The sequence below is a fragment of the Euwallacea similis genome, chromosome 4, assembly GCF_039881205.1.
Source record: "Euwallacea similis isolate ESF13 chromosome 4, ESF131.1, whole genome shotgun sequence".
NCBI classification, from domain to species: domain Eukaryota; kingdom Metazoa; phylum Arthropoda; class Insecta; order Coleoptera; family Curculionidae; genus Euwallacea; species Euwallacea similis.
In genome coordinates this window covers 6647626-6673685 of record NC_089612.1, presented here as the reverse complement: position 1 = coordinate 6673685, position 26060 = coordinate 6647626, and the positions used below count along the sequence as shown (strand labels likewise).

The 26060-nt window shown below is 36.3% G+C and overlaps 5 protein-coding genes across 7 annotated transcripts; 3 read left to right on the top strand and 2 right to left on the bottom strand.

The window, feature by feature from the left end:
* The first annotated feature begins 1014 nt into the window (after positions 1 to 1014).
* On the top strand, positions 1015 to 9685 carry LOC136408460 (gamma-aminobutyric acid receptor subunit alpha-2). Its single transcript, XM_066389442.1, has 11 exons — positions 1015 to 1083; positions 4400 to 4632; positions 5489 to 5556; positions 5717 to 5937; positions 6822 to 6904; positions 6956 to 7090; positions 7148 to 7300; positions 7353 to 7513; positions 8380 to 8529; positions 8581 to 8773; positions 9440 to 9685. The coding sequence occupies exons 1-11, from the start codon at positions 1037 to 1039 to the stop codon at positions 9625 to 9627; spliced, it is 1632 nt and encodes a 543-aa protein (XP_066245539.1). The 5' UTR covers positions 1015 to 1036; the 3' UTR covers positions 9628 to 9685.
* Positions 9686 to 10856: 1171 nt separating this feature from the next.
* On the bottom strand, positions 10857 to 12820 carry LOC136408472 (lysosomal aspartic protease-like). Its single transcript, XM_066389459.1, has 8 exons — positions 12559 to 12820; positions 12385 to 12505; positions 12209 to 12332; positions 12028 to 12146; positions 11779 to 11978; positions 11391 to 11572; positions 11143 to 11324; positions 10857 to 11082 (listed from the first exon to the last, which is right to left on the bottom strand). The coding sequence occupies exons 1-8, from the start codon at positions 12630 to 12632 to the stop codon at positions 10915 to 10917; spliced, it is 1170 nt and encodes a 389-aa protein (XP_066245556.1). The 5' UTR covers positions 12633 to 12820; the 3' UTR covers positions 10857 to 10914.
* Positions 12821 to 14372: 1552 nt separating this feature from the next.
* On the top strand, positions 14373 to 21490 carry Hmt4-20 (Histone methyltransferase 4-20). 2 transcript variants are annotated; one of them, XM_066389432.1, is made up of 8 exons: positions 14373 to 14656; positions 15104 to 15427; positions 16256 to 16931; positions 17006 to 17205; positions 17276 to 17444; positions 17498 to 17877; positions 18054 to 18323; positions 18379 to 21490. In XM_066389432.1, the coding sequence occupies exons 2-8, from the start codon at positions 15119 to 15121 to the stop codon at positions 18493 to 18495; spliced, it is 2121 nt and encodes a 706-aa protein (XP_066245529.1). In that variant the 5' UTR covers positions 14373 to 14656; positions 15104 to 15118; the 3' UTR covers positions 18496 to 21490. The 2 variants fall into 2 exon arrangements, with proteins under 2 accessions (XP_066245529.1, XP_066245530.1); XM_066389433.1 differs by having other exon boundaries at positions 14375 to 14656; positions 17288 to 17444.
* Positions 21491 to 21828: 338 nt separating this feature from the next.
* On the bottom strand, positions 21829 to 22503 carry LOC136408485 (uncharacterized protein C7orf50 homolog). Its single transcript, XM_066389476.1, has one exon. The coding sequence runs from the start codon at positions 22486 to 22488 to the stop codon at positions 21829 to 21831; it is 660 nt and encodes a 219-aa protein (XP_066245573.1). The 5' UTR covers positions 22489 to 22503.
* A 466-nt stretch (positions 22504 to 22969) lies between these two features.
* Positions 22970 to 26019, top strand: LOC136408469 (transmembrane protein 184C). 2 transcript variants are annotated; one of them, XM_066389455.1, is made up of 8 exons: positions 22980 to 23367; positions 23422 to 23458; positions 23520 to 23722; positions 24043 to 24117; positions 24181 to 24387; positions 24444 to 24537; positions 24681 to 24855; positions 24919 to 25456. In XM_066389455.1, exons 1-8 carry the CDS (start codon positions 23105 to 23107, stop codon positions 25125 to 25127), a joined length of 1263 nt encoding a protein of 420 aa, XP_066245552.1. In that variant the 5' UTR covers positions 22980 to 23104; the 3' UTR covers positions 25128 to 25456. The 2 variants fall into 2 exon arrangements, with proteins under 2 accessions (XP_066245551.1, XP_066245552.1); XM_066389454.1 differs by having other exon boundaries at positions 22970 to 23367; positions 24681 to 26019.
* The last annotated feature ends 41 nt before the right edge of the window (positions 26020 to 26060 follow it).

The window sequence follows — 26060 nt, the reverse complement described above, 5'->3', positions numbered from 1 at the left end:
GAGAGGGACGAGAAAGGGTAAATACTATTTGGTCGCACTGTGCTAATTCAATTTCCCGTAAGTGCAAAATAAAAGTTGTCTTGTAGAAAAAACAAAAAAAGGAATTTCCATCATGCTTCATTTAGTTCTTGGACTTTTCAGACACAAAGGTCCGCCACCCTCTTTGCGTCTTTGTACCTTTGATCGGAATTAAAAGAGCAGTGGCGGATCCAGGGACAAGGAGGCTCCGATGTAAAGCAAATTTGTGTGGGCCTAAACCGGTTTGCAGAATTCAATATACAGGGTGTCCCAAAAATATACTAACAAACTTTAAGGAGTAGTGAGACGCATTGATACAATTTTTTTCCTTTAATAAACATATTCCTGCGAATGAGCTGTTTGGACTGTAGACCAAATAAAATATTTTAAGTCACAAAAAATAACCTAAATAGTACGTCACTGGCGTAACATTATGTTTTTGAGGCCCAACTATTTTACAATTTTTTTTCGTTATTTAATCCTTGTTATCGAGTAGTTCAAAATTGCTCCTAGCACGCCACTGTTCCTACTGTAATTAAATGCAGCATTTTTCAGTTTGTGCCTTTACACCGCTCAATTTATACTAAATCAGTGAGGCATCATAACGTTTTAAGATCTAGAAATGTTCCAAGCTACTGATGTATCTTTCATTTGATTTTTTTTTTGCCGTTGGCGGCCGGGGTTCCCCGGTCGGTCTTGGGCGGTCGGTACGATCCTGACTTCCCTTGAACAACCTTCCCTCCCCCCTCCACTTTTTAATGGACACTTTATGCTTCGAAATTATGAATCTTTTACGAGAAGGCATATTTTTGGAAATTCATCGAGAATTAATCCGGTTTGTAATGTAAATTAGGATTCCATTGCATGCCCCTATTAAAATCTCAAATACAAGAACGCATATCTTTGGCGGGGATGTTGAGAAATCCCTTTGAAAATTTAAGGGCGCGCGCAACTGTTGAAATTCGAGTTATCCGCTCTTATTTTCCGTTAAATAGAGTTAGATATTTGAAATAGCGCGATGGGAATTGAAGCAGATTTCTTGTGCGTGTGCTTCTTATTTTTCCTGTAAGTACGCTTTAGACAAAGTTTATTATTGAGTTAACCGTATACGTGTGACAATTTAAAGATGTAATTATGTTCTGGCACACAATTTTTTCACATGTTTTCCCAAATACCGGGTGGCACAAGAACTGCTAGCAAAGCGATTACATACTCCAGTTAGAAGACGTTAGAGCTTTCTAAACTTAACTTTTTAGAATTCCAAAAACCTGAGTTCTAAAATTTTCAGAACAAAATAAATTGGTACCGCCACTGAAGGTCTACTAGCTAACTGATTTTTTTTCATATACTGCTGTAGATATTTTATATTGCCCACGCAACTTCATTGGCGTAGAAGCAATTTTTTTAGTCAGGAATATTTTAACTCAGCTCTTCGAACTTGTCAAAAATGTTACATCTTAAAAAATCCAGAATAAGCAAAGTGGTACCACCACTGGAGGATTATTAAAAGCCGCTGAAAATGTTTTCCATGCTCTTCTATAAATTCTACATATCTCTCACTCCTTTCATGTTTTTTCGTTTTTTTGCTAAATTAGAGTTGTCTAGATTAAACTCGTAGAATTTTCAAGTAATTATGCTCTGAAAACTTCAGAATAAAAAAAAACTGATACTGGCACTGAAGAACCATTAGATGGCTGGATATTTTTCCCTCGCATACGTCTATAAAAATATTTTATAATACCCGCTTGATTTCATTGGCATAGACATTTTCTCTTGTTAGAAATTTGTTAATGCTTCAAATTGGTTTAAAAAGAATTATTCTGAAAAAACTAAGAAAAGAAAAAATGGTCACTACTGGAAATCCACTAGAGAACTACATATCTATATTCATATACTGCTGTAGATTTTCCCAGTGGCGTAGATGTCCTCCTTAATTTAAAAAGTTCTAATCTTAACTCTTCAGAATTGCTAAAAAAATTGTATTAAACAAATAATAAAAGGATTAACATCTCTACTGGAGGATTACTTGCGAATCCCGTAACTCTTTCTGTATATTTCTGTAGATGTGGTATATTCTTCTGCCAACCCTCATTGGCGTAGATGCCTTCTTACGACTTCGGCAAAAAAAATAAAAATGAAATAAAAGAATAAATAAACAAATATAACCAAAAACTATTTATGAGCACAAAATCGAAAACAATCCAATTTCCTATCAACAAACGAGTTTTTATTGCATTTTTTACCAAATTTATAGCTGTTTTTATTAAAAACTAATCGATAGATTTTGAATCGCATTACACCATTCAATATAATTCCGCAAGACCTTTAATTTGAAGTATCCGATGACCCCCGGCGCTACTTAAAATTTTTGAGAGTTGCTGTGACGCGCATAAGGGTGAAGTTTGGGGGTTGAATTTTATACAGGTTGTCCCGGATAAGAATGCATTCTGCGGGGGTCTCGTAAATCAAAAGAAATAGGAAGGTGATTAAATTATAGAATCATTGCGCTTTTCTGTGTTCTGCAAAATAATATTTTCAAAGTAAAAAAATTCTGAATGGATCCGGAATTATTTGAGCAAAACATTTTTTCGCAATTCCTTTTTTACTGTTCTATGATTTTAGTTCAAAAGATATGTTATAAAATAAATTTGACATTCTCATTGCCACTTTTTCTTCTCTACAAGATAGTGTTTTTAGATTTTCGATCCGACGTTTCGTTTCTTTGGAACCATCATCAACTTTGTTTTTTTAAATAGTCAACAAATTTTATTTTATGCTCAGTAAATTTTACGTTTTTCTGAATCCAACGATGTATCACACTTATTATTTATTAAATGCTTTGGTCCAAAAAAATCTCATTCGTCGTTTTCCAACGTAAAGTAACTTATTTGACATCATGAGTGGCTTTAAAAATAATTTGTTTAGATCTATCACTTAGCAAATAAAAAAATTGTTTCAAATTATTTTTTTTATTCAAATATTCCACCCTCATTCTCTAAACATAAATAACATCGTTTAACAATTTTTTTCCATAACACCATTTAAAATCTCTGGTATTATCTTTTTCATTGCAAGTTGAACTGCAAGCTTCAATTCATTATTTTGAAAAACTTTACAGTAAATTTCATCTTTAAGAAATCCCCAAAAGAAAAAGTCCCTTGGTATAATACCGGGAGATTGCGGTGGCCCAGTTTATGGCACTCACAGTTGAAATCGGTCTCTTATACATTCAGTACTATGTCTAGAGTTATGAGGGAGAGCTCCACCTTATTGGCACTACACATTACCGGTTACCGCTAAAGGAAGGTCGTCCAGAATATCTTCAATTAGGTACTTAAAAATTGTATATTATAGTTCTCTCATAAATTATGAGTCTAATAATTCGTTTTCCCAAAATACCTCATCACATATTAAATCCATCGTGCTGTTGATATCTGGATGCTTGAGTACAATTTTCATTTTTTGTTGCCCAACAATGATAATTTTTTTAAAATGTTTCGATTAAAGATGGATTATTTGAAAAATAACTCTCGTTTGTCCACAAAATCTGATAAGAAAAATGGTAATTTTCATAACATCGTCTAGTAAACTATTGGCAAAAGATTCTTCTATGCAAACCGTTTTGTAATTGGGAATTTTCCGAAAAACCCCTTATTTTCCAAGATTAAGGGGGGAGGTCAAGTTTTCGTTAGATTACCCTACATCTCGCTATGTTATTTTAATTCTAATATCATTCCAAATGACTGTTTCCTGAAATAATTCGCGTTTTGAGTAGCTCTGAAGGAATGTTGAGGCTGCTGAAAGACGGCCAAAGTGTAAATAGGAAGAAAAGTTTCGCGTACGAAATAGTCCTTGGGGCTCTCATTCCGATGTAGGAAATAAAGTGAGAATCCGTGTTTGCGCAATATCAAAAAGCTCGTAAATTTTCATTTTGTCGCTCAGCTACTTAATAAATTACGATTAATTTTTCACTCCTTTTTCAGGTTTGTATACTGCTTGGGTGTTTATTCCCCCCCGGGTTGATCTCCGGGGTTTCCTCTTGTAGTCAAAAAAATTTGTCGCTTTACCTAAATGCGAAAAAAACAATCTGATTTAAAACATGCCAACGCATAAATAAATGCACAAATTCCTCGACAAGAGCTTAAAATATCCTTGAGATTTGCCGATGTTCTTTCCACCCCGCTTCCTTTAAAGACAAAACAACTGCTGAATTGGCGGCTTTGCCACTTCATCGTGAACTCATTTGGAAAATGGAAAATTAAAAAGGCAAATGACTGTTGCAAGCTGCTTATTAAATCCGAAAAAGTATATTAAATTCCTTTGAAGCTCTGTATTACCACTAAAATCGTCATGCAATCTAAGAATGCTTATTTACTTCCAGTACGTTTGTCGCACCTTATAGGATTAAGCTCCTGGAAAAAGCTCCACATCAAGGAAACATCAATAAGGAATTAGCCGATAACATCCCTTGGAAACTTAAAGGTAATAACGAATCGTTGATTCGTCGGATGCGAAACACCGGACCAAATGATGTTGTTAGCAAGAACATAACCATCATTTTGGAAGATCTACTTAAGAATTACGAAAGCTCTCAATTGCCCAGCCATGGAAAAGGTTCGTAAATAGAGAATATTCAAAAGTTATTTTGGTTTAAACGTGGAATGCCACATTTAAACCAAGTTTACCCTCTCTTTACAAGGGAATGAAGGAATTCCGTTATCAATGTCCTGCTTTCGGTATATCCCTGGAACTATGAACATTCTAGACACACTTCAAAGGGGAATAAACGTGTTGTCGGATATATATGCATTAAAAAACTTAAAAGGCACTTAGAGGAGTATTTCGTTTTTCGCGTTCTATAGCGCCTTTGAGATTTAAAACCGCTTTCTACACGACCTATATAGCCCTCCGTAATCCTTTTTACTTTATTTCAGGGAAACGTTCACCGATAAATTTGACACGAAATTGATAAAAAACGGTACATACTTATAGCTTAATTCCGCATATTCGTTTTTTACTTTTCACGTGCCCGTAGTTGATTTTTTTACGCGCTTCTAAGAATGTTTCACGTGCCCGTAGTTTATTTATCACGTATCTGTAGTTCGTTTTTTTATGTACTCCCAAGGTTATTTTTCGCGTATCCACATTGCATGTCTGCGTGCTCGTAATTTGTTTTTTTAAGTGCCCCCAAAATTATTTTTCACATGCTCAATTCATTTCTACGCGTTTGAGTTTAGTTTTTGCGCGTCTCTAGTCAATTTTTTACGCGCTCCTAAGATGATTTTTCGCGTATCCGTAGTTTAATATCTACCTGCCCATAGTTTGTTTTTATGCGCTCCCAAAATTACTTTTAACGTGCTCCTAGTTTGTTTTACACATGTGCGTTTATTTCCACATGCCCGTAGCATATTTTTTACGCGCCCCAAGAATATTCTCACATGCATCGTGACACACTTTGGTTTGTTTATAGGTCATCCGACAGTGGTCCAAACAAACATATTAATCAGGAGCATGGGACCTGTTTCTGAACTAGATATGGCAAGTTATATAAAATCCCTCTCAGCTAGTCCAGAAACACATTTTTCCTGTTTCAAAAAAATATCTCAGATAGAATCTATTATTTCAATTCTGGACTTGCTACGCCTCTGCATCTTGTTCAATCAGACCATTTATTGATATGCGAAATTGAATTCCATAGGAATACTCAATGGATTGTTATTTCCGGCAATACTGGCGTGATCAGCGACTCTCCTTTGTGGGACCGATCAAATCTCTGTCCCTCTCCATTAAAATGTTGGAGCGAATATGGCGTCCGGACACATATTTCTACAATGGAAAGAACTCCTATGTTCATACTATCACAGTTCCCAATAAGCTGCTGAGAATTAGTCAAGATGGAGACATCTTGTATTCAATGCGGTAATTTACAGTTTAAGATATCTGTAGTCATAAATTGCTGAACATGCTAAGAAAAACGTTTACTCAGTAGCTGCAAATAAATATACAGAGTGGCCATTAAACATACGGCAAAAATTCAGGAGGTTGTTCCTTGCACTATTCTAAGAATATTTTGTCCTTGGATAGTTTTTGAAAATATTCTTTATTCCGAAGATATGAGGCGAGAAAATTTTTCGACAATAGTAACATTTTATTACTAAATATTATATGTAAAGCTTCTTAATCTACAAGAACTATTGAAAGTGACCACCTCAAATGAAGTAGTCATTGTGAAGTCCACCTCGACCAATCCATTTCTTGAAAAATTCGCTTCATTGGTAGAAAGAAACGCTGTCGAGATGGACCTCACTTATGGCCTGCTCGATGCCCGGACTTAAACCCCCTGGATTATTTCCTATGGGGACATTTAAAATCATTAGTTTACAATCCTCCAGTGGAAAATGTGAACAATTTTTAAAATCGAACCATTACTGGGTGTAACTCATTAAAAAATTACCCTAGAGTTTTTGAAAGAGTTCGGCAGTGAATGGGGAGAAAATTAGATTCTTGTATTCTAGTATTCTAGCTGAAGGTAGTTATTTTCAACAGTTCTTGTAAAATAGATTAAGAAGCTTTACATATAACTGATAGAAATGAAGCCTAAACAGCTGCCGAAGGCTCGAAACAGTGGAACTGCGCATGCGCAAGGCAGCCATTTGTTTTTAATCACTTGCGATGCTCCTTAAAAATGTTTCGACTTTCTGCGAAATTTTTAATTTAACTGTTTTCCGGAAAATCTAAAAACTGCAAAGAGTGTTCTCTTAATGTTGCGTTTAAACACATTATTGTATTTATCTCATTATTAGGTTAACGATAAAAGCCAAATGCCCCATGGAATTAAAAAGTTTTCCCATGGACAGACAGTCGTGCCCCCTTTTATTAGGAAGTTGTAAGTTTCGTATAATCTCCAGGAACAATGCGTCGATCCTGATTTTTCCAGACGCGTACACTTCTAGAGATTTAGTCTACCACTGGCAAAACGACAAAAGCGTGAATTTCGTAGCAGGGATGACGTTATCTCAATTTGACTTAATGAGTTACCCTTCCAGGAACTTTACTTTCAAGCGGAGGGAAGGTACCTTTTTCCGATCGCGTCACTAATTTTAAGTGCTTCACATACCTCACTTATCAGGTGAATTTTCCGTGTTGGAAGTCTCCTTTAATCTCCAGCGTCACACTGGATATTTCCTGATTCAAGTTTACGTCCCCTGTATTCTGATCGTGGTACTCTCTTGGGTTTCCTTCTGGATTCACCGAGAGGCTACAAGTGACAGGGTCGGACTGGGTAAGTTTATTCTTTTGATAACGTAGGCAACCAAGGTTGATTTGTGCCTAAGGTATAACCACGGTTTTGACGCTATCAACCATAAGCCTGGATTCCAGAACGGATTTGCCTAAAGTGCGCTATGCAACTGCTCTGGATTGGTTCCTGCTGATGAGCTTCTTTTACTGCATTGCGACACTACTGGAGTTCGCAGGAGTGCATTATTTTACTAAAGTAACTATTCAAGGTGTCCCAAAAATATACTAACAAACTTTAAGGGGTTGTGGGGAATATCGGTAGAAACTTTTTTCTTTAATAAACACATACCCGCAAAACAAAAAAATACGTTAATTTCTTTCTCATTTGAAGATCTCACCGCTACGCACCGATAGATCGAAAAATCAAGTCCCGTGGCTTGGCCCCCGTGTTCTCCTGATTTCAACACCCTAGATTTTTTCTTTGCAATTATTTCGAATCTCTAGTTTATGAAATGCCTATTCCTAATGAGGAAGATCTCTTGGCAAGAACGACGATCATTTGCACACATCTAGAAGTTATTTCCGAAATATTCCATGGAGTCCGCGATTCCATAAACTGACGGCACAATCTTTGTATTGAAGCGTATGCTCAACATTTTGAACAATAACTGTAAGCCATCGTTTATTTATCAATAAAATAACGTCTAACACGAGCAAAAAGTGATCATCATGATCAAAACCATATTGCCTCTTTTCTGCTCAAACGGCTTATTTGCAGACATATGCATATTTAAGAAAAAAGTTTGTATTGATGTGTCTCAACACTCCTTAAAGTTTGTCGATATATTTTTGGGACACCCTGTATTATTGATAAGTCAAGTATGTTGCACTATTAGACCCATTCAGGGGTTTTGCAGCGCTGCAGCTTGATTTCGCTGAAAATTTTAATTGGCATTAGTTTGTGACAACTGGCGATTCGAAATGCTCTAATAACTGAAGATTCGCAATGCCAGCTTTTCAGCGTGATAGGTTTTACCGCTTTTAGTCAACGATCCAGCGAAATGCAACTGCTGCAATAAAGCGCTGCAGCGCCCTGAATGCACCCATTATCGTATGACTTAGGTAGGTAGCGGCGAAATTCCAATAGACGAAGACGAATGGGAGGATTGCGACGAACGGACGGAGTTTATAGGCAGTACAGCAAGTGATCTTCTGATGGAAAATTCTGACAATCGTCGGAGGAGAAGCTCGATTGTTTGTCCTATTTACAATGTAAGCTGATGGTTTGAAAAGAATTCGTGAGAAGCGGGAGAGTTTTTTTAGACGACTTCACTGTATCAAAGCCCCAAACGAACGTCTCTGGTGTCGAGCATCCAAACATCACCTTCGGTTAAGGTAACCGTGGAAAAAACGACCCAAACTGAGTGCAAGTTGGCGAGATGGAAACAATTCCTCTATTGTCTGAAGGGGGACGATAAATTTAGGAAACAGAGGCAACGCGAGGCCGCTGCGTTGGGTAAACGCGATCTACAGGGTGTCAAACAAAATCTGGAAACACCACAAATAGTGCCATTGAAACATATGGCTGTTATGACAGTTGTTTTCTGCACAGACCTGTCAACGTCTAACAATTAGCTCTTAACTGACGTTCAAATGTTTTGAATGACGGCATTTGTTATGGCGTAAGTAGACAATGATTTTGAAAAACTTTTACCCCCCATTTAAGTTCCAATCCAAAATCCTCGAAATATATTATCAACGTGGCAACCTTGGACGTCGAAATGTCTGTTAGTTTAAGAAACGCTCAGCAAAGTGCTGCCAATACTTAGGTTTTTCCATAAGCGTCATAGTGATGACTCATAATGGGAAATTTTTCTTCAGTTCCTCACCACTTTCATTCCCCCAAGAGTTTAATTCGCTTTGACTTTATTCAAGTCTATCGTGCAGGTTAATCAAATTAATAAATCTGACTACAGTGTCCACTGTAGTCACTGTGTGACAGTGTACACTGTCAAAAAGTCATTTTCAAAAACAAAAACTAAGCGGGACGTTGCCAAATCTCCATTACTTGCTACTACTTTTTTTATACGTACATTATGGTAAAGTTTTTGTATCCAGGTTTTTTTGACACTTGGTATATGTTTATATGCGATCAGGATGTCGCTATAGCCTAATCTTGCAGATTTGAACACGCGAGGACACCATGGGAGCATTCGGCACGTGAACAGCGTCTCTCTCATCGATCGGGTGGCCCGCATAGTCTTCCCAGCCTCATTTTGCTTATTCAATTTGTTTTATTGGATGACGTATATCATGACTCAGGAGAGTTTTAAATGGGGAGACAACAAATTAAATCCACAAAGCCACTAAGGGTTGGCTTACTTCTTTCAATATAAATCATTCAGCAACCGTAACTAGTCATTCATTAATGGACCTCATTAATGCTTGGTATGATGATTTCCGAAAATATCCGATATGTTGAAAATGAACAATGTAGGAATCTGGGCAACTATGGGAGATTCGAAGTCGATGAAGTCAAAAGAAACGTGCTGTTCTCTCTAATTTAACGGACAACCGAAAATTTTGGTTGATACACCTCTGGTTTTCAAACAATCGAAGTCCCAATTTTTCGCGATAGAACTGACCAATAAAACTTCAATCTGACATAAAAAGCAGTGACATGACACATTTTTTCCAATATCGAAGTCGACTTAAGAAATCTTTGCTTGCAAAACCACTTCAGAGAAGTAGTCAACCTTGGAAAACGTTATTCATTCGCCTCTAGTTTCCAAGTAACCCAAGCCCCAATTTTTCATAACAGATTGGACACATGAAGCTTCAATCTTTTACGCAAAAATTAGTGGCGTAGCGCATTTTTTAAATTTCCGAAACCCATCCTTTGCTTACAATTTAAGGAAAATAGTTAGCTTGGAAAATATGGTTGAGATGCCACTGATTTTCGAGCAACCAAAACCGCAATTTTTCGTGATAAAACTGACATGTTAAACTTAAATTTTTCGGAAAAAGCATATTTTTTTCCAACACCGAAATCTAGCCCAAAAGATGCAGTAAATGGGTTTAGACTATGTGGAAACTGCCAACAGAGTCCGTCTTTGTCCATGGCCTGAGCCAAGGAAGCCTTGGTCAAAAGTCTACATGAATTTTTCCGGACCATATAAAGGCCGTGCCTTTTTCATCATTGCCGATAGCTGCAGCTACAACACTACACTGTACGACATTCTAAATCACATTCCCAATAATTTAATTTATTTGAAAATCTTATAAAAAGTTTTTAGAAAAGTCGTGGAAATAAAGTTTAAGGGACTGTGTATGTGGCACATCGCTTGGTGTTTTATTGCTCAAACTGCCCCAATGAAAATTTAAAAAAGTGATATTATGAAATGTTGGAGTATTTGTTATGTTTAGTTTATGCCGCCATTTATCGAAAAACGTTCAAACATTAGTCCAATTAAAGCAATTGCAAGAAACGGAAGGTGGTTCAGAACCTGTTTATATATCCATTTTCGAGCTCAAATTTGCTCGTTCCATTTCTTATAATACTCAGGCTCCAATGTTTTCAATGCCATTTAAAGAAAATCAACAGCTCCACACATCGTATAATGCTTAAAAATTTTTCATAAATTAACATAAATCCTATTAGTTTTTGGAGTTGGCAAAACCGACTCTGTTATTTCCGACATCGAATTCGGTATAATATTTTCCGATGAAAACGTCGCCCAAGATCCATAGGGGGCCGGCTGGAGCAGCTACGTCCAACCCCATGAAGCCTAAAATGCATTCTTTGACACCTACTCCACTATCAACCTGAAAAAAATCATTTAGCTTTCAAATTAATTTTTCGAGAACAGGGATTAACGATAATACCTCCAAAACATAGTCTTTGCCTTCCAAGGGGAAATCTTTACCTCCAAAAGTGAAAGTAATAGTAGGCAAAGAGGAAACCTTGTTGCAACTAATCAGGTACTCTCCATCAATGTTAAAGGAAGTTCCAAGAGATTTGGCTAGAGCTTCGATTTCTTTTGTAGGGCCAGTGATTAGACTGGTTCCTGATGAAGAAAAAATATAGTATTTACTTTAGTATAGAAGATGATCTAGAAGTTCACGAAACTAACCAGTATCAGCGATAACCTCGCACCCTCCTTCGCAGAATTTGTCAGTACCCGCAGTAATACCGTCTACTTTGAATTGCCAGTAAGCCTCACGGTCCACGTCTACATAAGTGAAGTTTCCTTCGTAGTAGTCAGGATCTGAACCACCAAATATGATTTCTCCTCCAACATTTCCGTCCTCATCCCTATGCAAAGAAACACCCAACAGGATTATACAGGCTATTTCTTAATGTCGTGCCAATATTTCGAGGTGTGATTCCTCAGGTCATTTTATTCATATGTTCATACGAACTTTTCTGAAGAAAATGACCTGATGAATTGCACCTCAAAATATTAACACGACATTAAGGAACACCCTGTATATCCGTCAATAAAGTGCGCAAAGTGCTACCTGTTCAGGAAGAAGCTGAAAACGGGCTCATCAACAAGATTTTGATCGATCATATTGTAGAACGGGGGTACTACTCCGTCGACAGAAATGCTGGGGTAGGCCAGACCCAGAATACCATCAAACTTGCCGGCGATAAAGGCCAACCCTGGCTCATTTGTGGCCTCGGCGAAAGTTTGTTCTTCGATGGTCACAGACCCAATCTAAAAGTGTTTGAACATAACAAGCGATCATGCATAGTTTCATACTTACTCCAACTGAGTCAGTGGACAAGAATCCGTTGAGACTGCCAGATCCATATTCAATATCGAAAGTGGTTCCATTCTCGACATAAGTGGAGGATTCGTCCGCGTTGTATTTACTGTGTATCCCTGATGCAAAATTAGGTAATCTAAATTAATTAATTAAGTGCATATAAGTCAATCAATATTACAGCAAGCAACGCTGAACAAATTGCACTTGGAAGAGGGCACCCAAAGGTTGGAGGAACCAGTGTCAAAGATCACGTTGAAAGTTTGAGGAGGGGTTCCAATGGTGATTTCTCCGTAATATTGCGCCTAATAATAATCTGCTTAACATTTTAGATATCAACATACTAACGCTTCATACATCTAGATAATTAGTCAAAGGTTCCGGAATGCCTTCCGTGTACCTCTGCTTGAGGCTCTGCAAATGGGCTCCGATGCTCTTGAGATTCCTCCTTGGAGTGACACCTTTAGTCAAGGGCACCCTATGCATTTGACATTAGAGCTTCATGGAGCGTATAATTGGGTCTTTACTCACCTGGCAAGGTTTGCGCAACTTATTGCTGCAACCAAGGAAAATAAAACGATAAGGGCATGTGTGAAATGCGCCATATTTCACTGGCTCACTTTAGATCAAAAACTATAATAACCAAAGGAACTTTACTTGCAGACTACTTTTATAAGTTTATCTGAAGTAGATTTATTGTTTGAGAACGTCGCAATGCAGTGTCGAGAGTACTCGCATAATATCTCTTGAGAAATATGTTAGGAAAATTTACTTTACACTTTGTACGTATAATAAGAGGTTGTCTAGAGGATTGATTGTTCGACGTTACTCGAAAAAAAAATGGTACCAATAAACATGTGACAAATGCGCGGGTTAATAGAGTTTCAATGGATGATTTGCAAAATTTTTGAGTGCCCAGGAAAAAGTCTTTATAAGTAATAATGTTATCAGCCACATTCAATAGCAGCCGGATGATGAATATCTAATCAAATTATTGAAAATTGATTTTAAGTGCTTAGGCAAGCATCAAAATAACGCTAATTGAAAACAAATGTTAATGTAATTGCTTCGATTATTTCCTTACCAATTGAAAACTGGGAATAACATTCGTCCTTTAGTAAGGGTTCGAATGAAAACCTTTCTTGACGTTTTGGCGATAAAGTAATCCTTGGAAAAATGAGTAGAAAAAAATAAAAATAACAAAAAATATAAAATGAGTAAATATGTAAAATGTATCCAAGATTAGGTTATCACCTTACCCCTTTACGTTAACTGTAGTTTAACAGAGGAAAGTACAATAGGATATAAGGGTGTTGCGTTCTTAACGTTAAGGTAACAAAGGAAAAATAAGTAGAAAAACGAAAAATAACAGAAGATGTAAAATGTGTCCAAGATAAGGATATTACCATACCCTCTTATGTTAATCACGGTTTAACAGAGGGATATCCAATAGGATATAAAGGCTTAGTCCTTGCATTCTTTCTTGACGTTTGGTGACAAAACTTTCTTTGGAAAAAAGAATAAAAAACTGAATATTTGACTCCCTCTTAAAAATTTACTAAAACCAAATTTAAGTAAACGAATCTTAAAACACGATTCAACAACTAGGCCATAAAAATATATATTATTTACAGAATTCTTATCATATTATGCCTGATAAATGGTAAAGGTCCTTCAAAAACTATCTTACAATAATCTTTTTAAAGATGTATGGCGCTATCTAAAGGATGTCACGACAGATGTTTGAAAAATTAAATTCGCACTCATTTATTTAAAAAAACAGCTCTTGTTATAACTGATTATTGATAATTTTAATTCTTAATAATTCATTATCTTGATTACCAAATCGAATAGCGATCTGCCCAGCAAATATCTGTCATTCGACTACCCGTCGCTAGAGGGCAGAGTTTTATAAATGTCATTGACATCTCGGTTTGTGTTGGTGATGCCAAAGTTCGCTATTAGGAGTAGTTCTACTTCATGGGACGAAAATTTACCACTGTTCTTCAAATAGTTCCAGTTGTATTTAACCGTTATAGTGTATAATTTTTTGGTTTATCATATCGCATTCTCACCGTTCACCATGAATACATTTCTGTTTCTGTTTGAATGTATTAAATAAAATGCTGGAGATGTGAACTGGAACGCATGTTGAGGTAAATTAATGTTGAAAATAGGAGCTGACACAAAATAAAGAACGGAGAACCTTGTAGGAAGCGCCTGTTTGTTACCTAAATCAAAAAAGTCCTAGATCTACTTCCCTCAGACAAAACCTTACTACAAATCATCTGATGGCAATGGCAACACTGGTTTGTGTTCAATGTGTTCTGCTATCCGCTACCCGCAACCCGCATTCTAATGGAAAAATGCGTTTTGGAGAAAACTATGTTTAAAATTAAAATTACACTAAAATGGTCATATTTTAATTCACAATTAGCACTGCATATGGATGGTGAATCGAATTGTACGAGACCTTAAACGTCCAGTGCACAAACTCGCACCAAAAAAATCGTTTTGTCAACATACAAAAAGCGTCTGCCATGATGTTTCTGGCGTTGTTTTGTACCATTAGATCCTGCAACTTTTTCGAATAATATGGATTGTTTGGCCCCAAATCTGCAGTGAACTGGTAATAGTGAGATTCTGTTATTAGTTAGCTTGTAGATTTTTAGTAATTTTCCCAGGGGTAAGTCACCTTATTTGGTAAAAACGGCTCGTAGGAGTGACCCTTTAAAGGAATTGTCATGGTTCCTCCAATGGTTTGAAAATCTACAATAAAAACATCATTTCCAGTTGTTTTCCCTGTAGAATCTTGTAAATTGCGTCGTCTCTCCGCCCATTTGCATCCACGAAATTTTCATTTATTCCCTTTCATTTGTTCACTGAACCAAAATAAAATTGGCATTCAAAAAAAGGATAAAAAACAAGTACCTTCCTTTCTTTGTTTGTTTGTTTGTTTGTTGTTGTTGTTAATTTATAACATTGACCTTGAAATATTGATTGTCAGATCAACCACCCCATACTGTCATATTCCCTTTTACATAACAAAGGCTTCACTAACCTAAACAATCTCCAGTAAACAGGTACCAGAATGGTGGTGGATGTGCACACGAGGCCCTTGCAAAACACTAAAATGCAGCCCGCTTCTATGACCCCCAAAGAGCTATCAGACAATGATGATGCGGCCACATCTCTAGTGCTAGATCCTATTTTGGGATTCAATTCCCACAAGATGAACATACGCTACCGGCCACTGAGGACAAACTCAGCTGAACTGAAGAAGATTGTTCAAGATTTCATCCGGGATCAGGATTATGACAGAGCATATAGTCGTATTTTGAAGGGGGAGTGGATGCCACGACTCAGGTCCAAGAACCAGCAAAAGAAATTAGAGGAACATGTAAGATGCTGTTTTTGTTTTTCATTTTTATTAGGTAATGAAGGGTTGAAGCCCATTTATTGTCAAATAAATGTCAATAAGGGGTTGTACTTACATGTATGGTTCTCTACAATCTAAACAAGCATTATATGTTTGACAGAATATCAGTTAAATCTAATAACCTTCTATAGTGAATGCAATAATATGACTGACTTTTTCCATTATTGTATTTTGGCATCTTTTTTTCTTTCATTTTGCCAGTAAAATTACTTCTACAAAAACAGCAAACTCAAATCAGGGCATTGATTGAGTTTGCCATTTCTATGGAAATGATCTTGCTGGCAAAGATGCCAAAGCCCTGCGATCGGATTTTTAGGGAGGAACTCTTTTTGTTTCTCAATCCACCTCTTTACTCCATGTGCCCCTTCCAAAAAGTGGTCTTTTCTCTTTATGAAGTAGAGAATCCTGTCCCATTCACCCATTCAAAAGTTGCAAGAAAATATATGATTTTCCAGAAAATAGGAAAAACTGAAAAATTGTAATTTCCTTCGTTCTGGTAATACTTAGAGGCAATTAGCTTGCGTTAAATGACAGCTTTTGAGGAACTCTTCAGAAAAGTTACTACTAAATTTTAGTTTTTCTACATAAATGATACTGGTATGCAATTTTAAACCACTTCGTTTGGTCTACTTTAGTCTTTGGCATGCGAATTTGGTTTACGAGACCAGTCTAGACGTGAACCAACTTTATCCATAATAATAAGCGTTAAAAAACGCATCGCAATTCTCTCATGCAATTGAGACATTTTCGAAAGGAACAATTTCTAATAATAAAATTTTAATTTTCCAGATCTATCGATACCTCCGAGTATTTGACCGAGAGTCGGGCTTTGTCATCGAACCTTGCTATCGTTATTCTCTCGAAGGGCAGAAAGGTGCAAAGATATCAGCCACCAGACGTTGGTTCAAAAACGATAAAATCGAGTGCCTTGTGGGCTGCATAGCGGAGCTCACCGAAAAAGAAGAAGACGAGCTTTTGCACCCTGGCAAAAATGACTTTTCCGTCATGTATAGCTGTCGGAAAAACTGTGCGCAGCTGTGGTTGGGGCCTGCGGCCTACATTAACCACGACTGTCGCGCAAACTGCAAATTTGTGGCGACAGGTCGCGACACTGCTTGCGTCAAAGTGCTCCGAGATATTGAAATTGGGGAGGAGATTACTTGTTTTTACGGGGAGGATTTCTTCGGGGACAAAAATTGCTATTGCGAGTGCGAAACTTGCGAACGACGCAAAACCGGAACGTTCGCGAAGGAGAACGATCACAAGGAGGAAAACGGCTACAGGCTAAGGGAAACTGACAATAGATTGAACAGAACTAAGCAGAAGATACTACAGAATAGCAATAAAACTGTACGATCTTGTAATGAGCGACTAGAGCATAATGCCGTTGTGACTCCTTTGAGTATGATGGAATTGAGGCAAAAGGGACTTACGAAATACGATGCTGAATTGTTGATAGCACAAGGTAGCGTAATATAAAAAAATAAGAATACTTGCGCATATATCTGGAAAAAAATTTTACTTTTAATCTGTTTTCAGGTTGTAAGTTTTCCGACATAAGTGAATTTCAACGTATGAAGAGAACTAGTCGCAGTAATTCAGGGTCAACCATTAGTGAAAACCATAAAATTTGTACTGAGACAAAGTCTGTGATAAATGGTAAGGCGTTAATACAGACGAGTACCGTTAGTTCTCGAACTGCGCGTTTGGAAAGGAGGCAGGCACAAAAGGCGAATCAAGTACGTTCCAACAATAGTTTTAATTTCATAGTTCATTAATTTAATAATAGCTCACAATTCGTAATATGAGTCACAATTACAGGAGTTCCTGCAAGCGGACCTCTCCAGGTCGAATTTGCTCGACGATCTGCAGAGTAACGCCAGCAGCTGCCCCAGCACGTTTAGTGATAACGATCCTGTCTGTGATGCCACCCAACAAAATAAGTTGTTCAACGATTGCCATGAGAGTGGGAAACTCGGTAATTAAAAGTCATTTTTATGTAGGACCGATAATTTAATTAAATTATTCCAGGTGACGTTATGGAGGAACCGTCGGGAATTACCCTTAGAAATCACAAATGTCTGGCTCCCGATCGTTGTGCCATTCCAAAACTCGAGTGTCACAACAACAATAACTCTTTTAGCGAGCCGTGCAACTTGGAACAGAGGAGGAGGAGGAGCCACAGGCGGAAACACTTGAAACACAATCCGGTTGAAATTGCAGAGATCGGAGAAGATGCTCCAGCCGAGAGTGACGTTTATGAGTTCCACGATGACGCTGTTAGTGACATTGTTCCGTTGAGAAAAAGGGAGGACGAGGGGGATAAAGAGGATGACGCGTACGTTGAGGAGAAAGACGAGGACTGCTTGATTGCCGCCATTGGGGAAAGTGATTGTTGGAGTGGTGAGCAGGTAACTGATTATATTCAGAATAATTTGATTGTATTCAAATATACTATATGAACATGACAGAAATTTTTAATATATTCTATACAAGTCCGGGAGTCTGTTTAAATATTTTTGGATAATATTCCTGTATAATATTTTTTAACTTTGGCTTTCAAGAAATCACAAGTAAAAAATTGTAGATAAATGAGGAACCGCCAGACTGTGTTCAACCCGCAGTGTCTACGCCGGAAAAGCCTGGAGGCCGGTTGAAGTTAACGTTGCGCATGAAACGGAGCCCTGTGCTAGATGAAGTCATCGAATCGGGAAACAGTTTGGGTGACGAATATTTGGGTAGGGAATATGAGGTGTTGAGAGTCGAAGGAGTGGATGAGGAGGCGCCCTGCACCCCCAATTCGCATAGGAAGAAACGGCACAAGTCCAAAGACCGAAAGCGGGACCGGCGATTAAAGGTAAAACCAAATTTTAATGGGTAATTTTACCGTCTTATTATTGTTTCTAAAGCAGCATGCTCAGGAACGGGAGGAACTGCCACTATTGCCAATGAAGAGGCTGCGTCTGATTTTCGGCAACGAAAGTCATACGATTGATATACCGTCCACAAGTGCGCATTGTGAGACGTGATGTTCGGTGCTGTCAGTAATAGAACATTCGGGCCTTAAATCCGATTCGGTTGAAATTTTGGCGGAGGTAAGAAGATAGACTTATCAATTCCCACATAGGTGCAATCCTTCTGTCTCGGAAGCATTCCATCTGTGTCATTATTCATTTACTTTAGCTTTTAAAGACGGGCCACAATTCTCCCTTTTCAAGTTGATTTTTATCACGGTTTACATTCGAGTTCTCAAACTGCAATATTAAAAAAAAATAGGTATAATTATGCTATTCCAGGGACTCATTCATTTACTCCTAAGTATCTGGAATTTTTTAAATTCCCCAAGGATTCTGGTCACTCAAGATCTGATAATGCATACATTTATTAGTCGGTATATTATTTTAATACGATTGTCGACCTCTTACTTCAACCGGGCCGGCAAGGGTTATCTACAGGGTTTACTAGAAAAAACTAAATTCGTCAAGATTTCTGTTGGAAGCGAATTAAGTAGTGGTCTTGAATGATAATGTGGCGCTATTTTGGACAGGAATAATTACATATGCAGAGTGAATTGTTTTTGATGGTTAGTGAAAGAATCTCGGGAACTAGCAGAGTTATGAAGTCGGTTATAGACGTTTTACCTTAAATGTAACTTACGGATTGAGGAAACAGTACAAATAAAATTAATATTATAGTATAACGTGCAACTCGTATAAATAAAGCTTTGCCATTATAGCTTTGCTCTTATAGTGTTGTCGACATCATTGACCAGTAACAGAAAGCATTTTCAAAAAATCGAAAAAAATTTGGTCTTTATAAAACATCTAATAGGCCGTCAACTCGTTCAAGTTACTCTTTCAAAATTGCAATACTTACTTTCCCTATTTAACTTCTAGTTCGTAAGTCTACTGGTTTCCGAGATTTCTTAACTAACCATCGAAAAAAACTCACCTTGTATTATAGGAAAACCTTTTAACTCGACAGATTTAAAAATATGCAGATTAACATTAAAGGGGTTCTTAAACTGAAGCCATCGTAGGTCAAGGTCTTAACATAAGTTTATTTTCAAATGCAGTTTATTGACAAGTTTTGCCAACTCTCTTGGATGTGTACAATCTATTCTATTATTTTATATCGTCTCCATTTACAAAATATTTATTTGCATATCACAATTCATGCACCGTTCGTGTGAGATATTAAACGTGAACAACCTTTCTTGAACTTATAACGAACGCAAAATTTATCCAAATTTGTTAGTAGTATAAAATGCATTGGCTGTTTAGTTATTTTCTAGCAAATAAGTTTTGAGAACTAAACAGTAGCGCTTCGGTCGGTATCCCCGCATCTGCACCCGTCTCGCTTGTGAAAAATATCAAATTTCGAGTGAAATGTTAGGAAATAATTTTCAAAATTACGTGTTATTTCCAATTAAAGATTAGAGGAACATAATGAGTGTTTATTCAAAACTGTGATAAGCTGAAAACAGGTAAAGAGGTATTTTTAAAATTCGACTAATTTAACAGTTCCACGAATATTTCATTGCTTATGTTCGGGTCTGCGAAAACACACGGTGATTAGATGGAAGTTGTTTCATCAAAATAGAATTGTAAATAGTAGGGTAAGTAGTAGTCGTTAGAGATTCACAAAAATTTGATTTCATTGCAAATCCTTAGTTTTTGTGGTCATCCCATTGGTTGCAATTGATTATCTTAGATACAGAATGAAATTGAGCATGAACAGTCAATAAAGTAATAGAAGAAATTAAACAGAAAGTGACATTTGGTTTTGAATGTTGCGTTTGCCTTACATTTAAAAACTCATTCTCATTTTGTGCCTAATTCCTTCGTTTATCTGCTATATTTAATTATAAATTTCCGTTTTGTGATTTTATTACTTATATCGCATTCGTTATACCTACACCTTATGTGAAATCTGCATGGAAAACCTTATATACAGGGTGTTTACTATTAAAAAAAAGGAAGTTGGCGTTATTTTAATAGATTTTCGGTGCTCATTTGCGCACTTTGACAGCAGATTTTGAACCTTTGAGATGACTTATGAAGCGTTGCTAATTTCAATATTTTTTTCTCATTTCAAATATCGCGACATATACCTACTTCTTGATATTAAAAGCAGAACGTCCAATTTTTGGTATACATGTTTGTTTATATGAACACTAAAAACGGTCAGTGTTTCAATCATAAATACTCACGCTTTCGTTTTTGCCGAGAAGTTGTTTAACAATATTACGCCTTGTCGGCCGAACAGAACCCCTTTATTGTTGAATCAGCCAGGATATCGTGTAGGTAGCTAAACTATTTTAAACAGTATTACTAAGTATGTAATTTTGATATACAACGTTATTTTCGCATTTTAAAAGTAAGAAAAAATCCTACTACTTGTAACAAGAGTTAGTAGTAAGTAACTTCTTATTGTTAGTTAACGTTTTATTTTATTTTTTTTTTTATTTATACTCTAAAAATGTGATACGACTACATTTCCCTTGGAAATATTATGCGACTTTTACTGGCCGGATTGTTTTCATGATCTGTACGTATGTACCTAAATTAATTTTAGGGAATAATAATTATTAGGGTGTCGCTGTATGATAGTAAGTGTAATAACTTTCTTCTTAATTTACCGGTTGTCAGTTGTGAAGCTTATACATACACTAAAAATCCCTAGAACTGCCTTCTGACTTGAATAATAAAGAAATGAATCTACAATTTACAAAACGCGTCTGTAGTTCATCATAGAAAATTGCTGCTTCCTACGTTTATGTGAATTTTATATTATGTGTAAATATAGATTACCGCGCACTTATTTCATTTTTAAGCCCTATTAAGTAAAAAATTAGTACCTACTACGTTAAGACTAAAAAATACCACGTATTCCAGGAAAATTACAAATAGGTATATACCTACATGCATAACTTCCAGTTGTCTATGTAAAAATTGTTGTTGAATAATAATTGTATTGTTATTTGTTACGTGATAATAATATAATGGGGACATATTGGAATTCTGCCAAGTTTTTTATGTTACAAACATGTGGTAACAGATATGTGTCTTATGTTGAACACCCTGGTAGATAACATTTGAAAATAACCTCCCTCATTGTTTAATAATTTGCTTCCCATTTTTCTGATAAATATTATTGTGCATAAGTAATTAATAATTGAAATAAATAAGTGTAAAAAAGTAGTTATTATTATAAAATACTTACTTATTTAAACTTGTCACTCATTACCTCACCATCAGTATATTTAGGCGATTTTGTATCCCTGTCTATACTATAGTAAACAGTTTGGATATTTTGTGTTTTTAAATAATATTTATTTCTATAAAACAAAAATATGATAATTATTGTAAATTCTGTATAATGTCTCTGGCCCGTTTCAGCTTCATACTATAATCTTCAGTTCGATTTTCCTCAGACACCCTTTCATCCTCTTCGATAACCTTCACTGCATTATCTAACACTACTTGCCGAGAATGTCCTTTGGAACCACTAAAATACTGAACAGCACTATCCCAAAATTCCCCTGGGATCTTATTCACATCCAGCAAATATTGTTGCAACCATATTTGTCGCAACTTTTCAAATTTCCACTCTGACCTATTGTGTTTCCACTTGGAAAGGTAGTTGAGTGCCTTCTGCTGCATCTCTAAATCGCCCTTCAGCCTTTGCTCTTCCTGAAGTTGAGCGTGTTTTTTCTTCTTTTTAGACCTGTTTGATTCTTTCTTTTCTGTGTTTTTTGTACTTGTTTGAACCTCTTCCTCTATAGGTTTCTCACTTTCTAAATTGTGGGATTTTTTTGCCGGTGGAATTTGTTCATCGGGAATGCTCCTTTGACGTTTTTTCTTTGGTCTAATTGGCAGTGGCGCCTCCAAATCCTCATCATCCCACAGTTTCGTAATAGCTTTAGGTGCTATTTCAGAAATAATTCGTTTTGCATGGTCTTTTGTAACTGTTTCAGCTTCAAAGCTAATTTTGGACTTTTTCATTTTTCGTCCCATCATAAAATCGCGGGCCTATATAAAAACGATGTGGTCCAGAATACTTTACGATAACTTTAACAATTATTCAAATTTGTAATTATTTACTATCCATGTACAACAATGTGTTTTTTCGTACGTTTTGATTGTTTAAATGTACTGAAATAATTCAAGAACTATCAGTATGATCAAAAAAGCAACACACAAAACAAAATCAGCAACCACTACTTTCCGCTAAAACGTGCAAATCTAAGAAAAAATTCCAGATTTATTTGTTTATGTTTTTCATAAAGTGAGGTTAGAAGAGAAGGGAGTTTTCTGGCACTTAACATATTTTTTTGACAGCTTAGTCGCTAGGATATAAGTAATAAAGCTTTTACTAAAATTTTATTGTATCCCAGCCGCCATATTGGAAATTTTAGACTTGTGGCTGGCGATGGTGTGTCATCAAGGTCCAATCTGTTTTGGTTTGTGTCTTTGACATTTACAATGTAAACAAACAAAGAACTAAAGATAAGTAATACAAACATTAATATCGCAAGAAGTTAATAACTATTATAGATAAAACTCGTTCAATTAGCCACGTTCAGTCTTTATATATTATAATTGAGCTAACCAGACAATGTGACCATATAGAGCAATGTGCAACGCCTCGTGTTTAGAATGCTTTTCCAGATGGAAACTCTGGATTCGGCCCCTTTTTGTGGCCGTATACGCTTTAGCTGCACTCGTGTTTGTCCCCTTGTTCTTGGTGAAATCTCTTGAAGACGGTTTTAACAGACACGACCTCGAAGTTTTAATTGCTGGTTGTTTTGTTGGGGCTGCCATACCTATCTCCTTGTGGGAGATTATTCAACATGTTATACATTACACACAACCAAGACTTCAGAAACATATAATCAGGTGACATTTTCATTCATGAGACATTTGGCATATATAAAGAAATATATTTTTTAGAGTATTGTGGATGGTGCCAATTTATGCATTAAATGCTGTAAGTTTGTCACTACCATAAGTTGCAATGTGCATTTCTATGTAATTGTAATATATTTCAGTGGCTAGGCTTAATATACCCTACTGCTTCAGTTTATGTAGATAGTGCCAGAGAATGTTACGAAGCCTATGTGATATACAATTTTATGAAATATCTTCTAAATTATTTAAATATGGAAATGAATCTGGAGGCCAGTTTAGAATGCAAGCCTCAAGTTAAGCACATATTTCCAATGTGCTGTCTTCCAGATTGGGAAATGGGGAGGTAATATAATAATCAAATTTTAAACACTTTTCTATTCATTGATTAACAAAACACAATAGATTCAACCATTTGCATTTTCTTTTCCATCCATAGATATAGTCATTATCTCTATTAATTATGGATACTTCAATTTTTTTCTTACAAACTCAAATTATCATAATTGTCACAAAGTTTCATCTCAATGGATTTTCTATTCTTCCATTTGCTGAATAACATCATCTCAATAGCTTCTGTCAATGCATTCCATGGAAGTGGTTGAATAAATTTAAAAAAGTTGAATTTAATACAGCTAAATGAATAATTGCATAACTATTTTTAAGGCCTTTTGTGCATATTTGCAAACATGGCATCCTACAGTATACAGTTATCAGGCCTCTAACTACTGCAATATCATTGTGAGTTTTGCAATTATATTTCTGCATCATTATCAAATAATTGAGATTTGTCCAATATTTTAGCATTTGTAAAATATGGGATGTCTATGGAGATGGTCAGTTCAAGGGAAATGTGGCATTTCCTTATATTATCCTAATTAACAATGTATCACAATCAACAGCCATGTATTGCTTAATCATGTTCTATAAAGCGAACAAGGCAGAACTTCAACCCATGAAGCCTCTGCCCAAATTTTTGTGTATTAAAGCTGTAGTTTTCTTTTCATTTTTGTAAGTTTTGAGTTTTGCAATTCAATGTTTGGGTTCTGATTATGCCCTTTCATCAGTCAAGGAATGGTCATTGCTATTTTAGTGTATACAGGTGCCATTAGTTCTTCAGAGCCTGATATAGATGGTGTTTCATTATCAACTAGATTACAGGTAAATGATGTTTTTTCAATGAGTGGATTACTGTGGTGTAAAAAAAATCAGGGATTTACCCCTAACATATTCTATTATTAGTAACTATTACATTGTGTCTCCCAGTTTCTCTCATTACATTAAACAATTTGTTTCACAAATAGGACTTCCTGATTTGCATTGAAATGTGCTTGGCTGCAATCGCCCATCATTATAGTTTCTCATATCTGCCATACGTAAGAGAAGGTACGAGACCTCAAACTTGCTGCAGCGCTTTCCTAGCCATGTGGGATATATCCGATGTTAGCACAGACGTTCAAGAGCATTTAAGAATTGTCAGTGAGTTTAGTTTAAATAATCACAATTTGCAGGCGGCAGTAAAAAGTATTAATTATTTTGAAGCTTCATCGATTAGTCGGCGTATAAGAGGCAGGAGTATGTATTCCATGCCTAGAGGTAGCGACGAATTTCAAGGTCTGGTTTCACCTCGTGCGGGGCAGAGCGTCTCTGGAGACTTCTATCAGACCTATGATGAAGTTATGGTCAATTACGGGTCAGTTAATACGCCTATTCAAACGCATAGCGTGGAGACTAGAATGAAGCCTATTTAAAACACTTTTTGGGCAATTGTAAATTTCAGAGAATGTTTTCTTCTTTTATTTTATATATTCTTATATATATCCAAGATTGTTAGACTATAGTCTTAAGAATAATTGGGTGGCGTTATTGGTGTTGAATGGCTTCAAGGCTAATAGGTGTGTGGTTCTCACCTAATGGGCAGATCTTCATCCATTTTTATCTGTAAAAATGTTACGATTTCGCTAAATTTGTCCTCTATGAAAGTTGACAATTTGACACATGCTTGGAACAAAAGTTTCACGTATCCTCTCGAAGTCTACCTCCAATTCCAATGTTTTTGAGATAGCCATTAAGAGAATATAAAAAGGGTTTTACGACAAGAATCCAACCTGAATGGCAAGTACAACGTTAAGAAAACAAGAAGGCGTGTCTCTAAATAAACTTTGAAAAATATGCAGCTCAAAGCTGAGAGGCACACTATAAATGAAAATTGAGCAGCAAACCTACAAGTTTGTTATGTGACATTTTTGCTCATAAACAATGTGTTGCCAGGTTACAGAAATATGATACTAAACTGAAATAAGTGGAAGGTAGTCGTGACCGACTTTCACGCAGCAGAAACATGTTAAATGGAAGTGAAAAACTAGTCAGATAGAGACGAGATTGGCCAGCTGAATGACGCGACAGAAATGTTGAATTGATCTTTTAGTATCACAGACCGATGGTGACAATGCAACGTGATACTCACTTTAGAAATTTGACATCTTTTTCTGGTCATGTTTAATGTCTCTTTAAAATTGAATATGTTCACAGCACAGGCTCAGCAGACAAAGGACAACGAGGGCTCGAGAAATCAAGGAAAAGGTCGATAATAATGTAATATCATTTTTTGTAATCTATTGATTTTGCCGGAACTGACGTTCTCCAAAATTGACATCATTTTCGAGTTTATTTTTGACAAAAGT

Bases quoted from the DNA above. Each gene is read 5' to 3' on its own strand.
- LOC136408460 (XM_066389442.1), top strand. From the start codon at position 1,037: ATGGGAATTGAAGCAGATTTCTTGTGCGTGTGCTTCTTATTTTTCCT. The intron at 4,633-5,488 runs GTTCGTAAATAG...GTTTGTTTATAG, and splicing joins ATTGCCCAGCCATGGAAAAG to GTCATCCGACAGTGGTCCAA. The intron at 7,514-8,379 runs GTAACTATTCAA...CGTATGACTTAG, and splicing joins GAGTGCATTATTTTACTAAA to GTAGGTAGCGGCGAAATTCC.
- LOC136408472 (XM_066389459.1), bottom strand. From the start codon at position 12,632: ATGGCGCATTTCACACATGCCCTTATCGTTTTATTTTCCTTGGTTGCA. The intron at 12,333-12,384 runs GTATGAAGCGTT...GATTATTATTAG, and splicing joins CTTTGACTAATTATCTAGAT to GCGCAATATTACGGAGAAAT. The intron at 12,147-12,208 runs GTAATATTGATT...ATTTTGCATCAG, and splicing joins TTTGTTCAGCGTTGCTTGCT to GGATACACAGTAAATACAAC.
- Hmt4-20 (XM_066389432.1), top strand. From the start codon at position 15,119: ATGGTGGTGGATGTGCACACGAGGCCCTTGCAAAACACTAAAATGCAG. The intron at 17,445-17,497 runs GTAATTAAAAGT...AAATTATTCCAG, and splicing joins CCATGAGAGTGGGAAACTCG to GTGACGTTATGGAGGAACCG. The intron at 18,324-18,378 runs GTAAAACCAAAT...TTTCTAAAGCAG, and splicing joins AGCGGGACCGGCGATTAAAG to CATGCTCAGGAACGGGAGGA.
- LOC136408485 (XM_066389476.1), bottom strand. From the start codon at position 22,488: ATGATGGGACGAAAAATGAAAAAGTCCAAAATTAGCTTTGAAGCTGAA.
- LOC136408469 (XM_066389454.1), top strand. From the start codon at position 23,105: ATGTGCAACGCCTCGTGTTTAGAATGCTTTTCCAGATGGAAACTCTGG. The intron at 23,723-24,042 runs GTAATATAATAA...ACTATTTTTAAG, and splicing joins CCAGATTGGGAAATGGGGAG to GCCTTTTGTGCATATTTGCA. The intron at 24,388-24,443 runs GTAAGTTTTGAG...CCCTTTCATCAG, and splicing joins GTAGTTTTCTTTTCATTTTT to TCAAGGAATGGTCATTGCTA.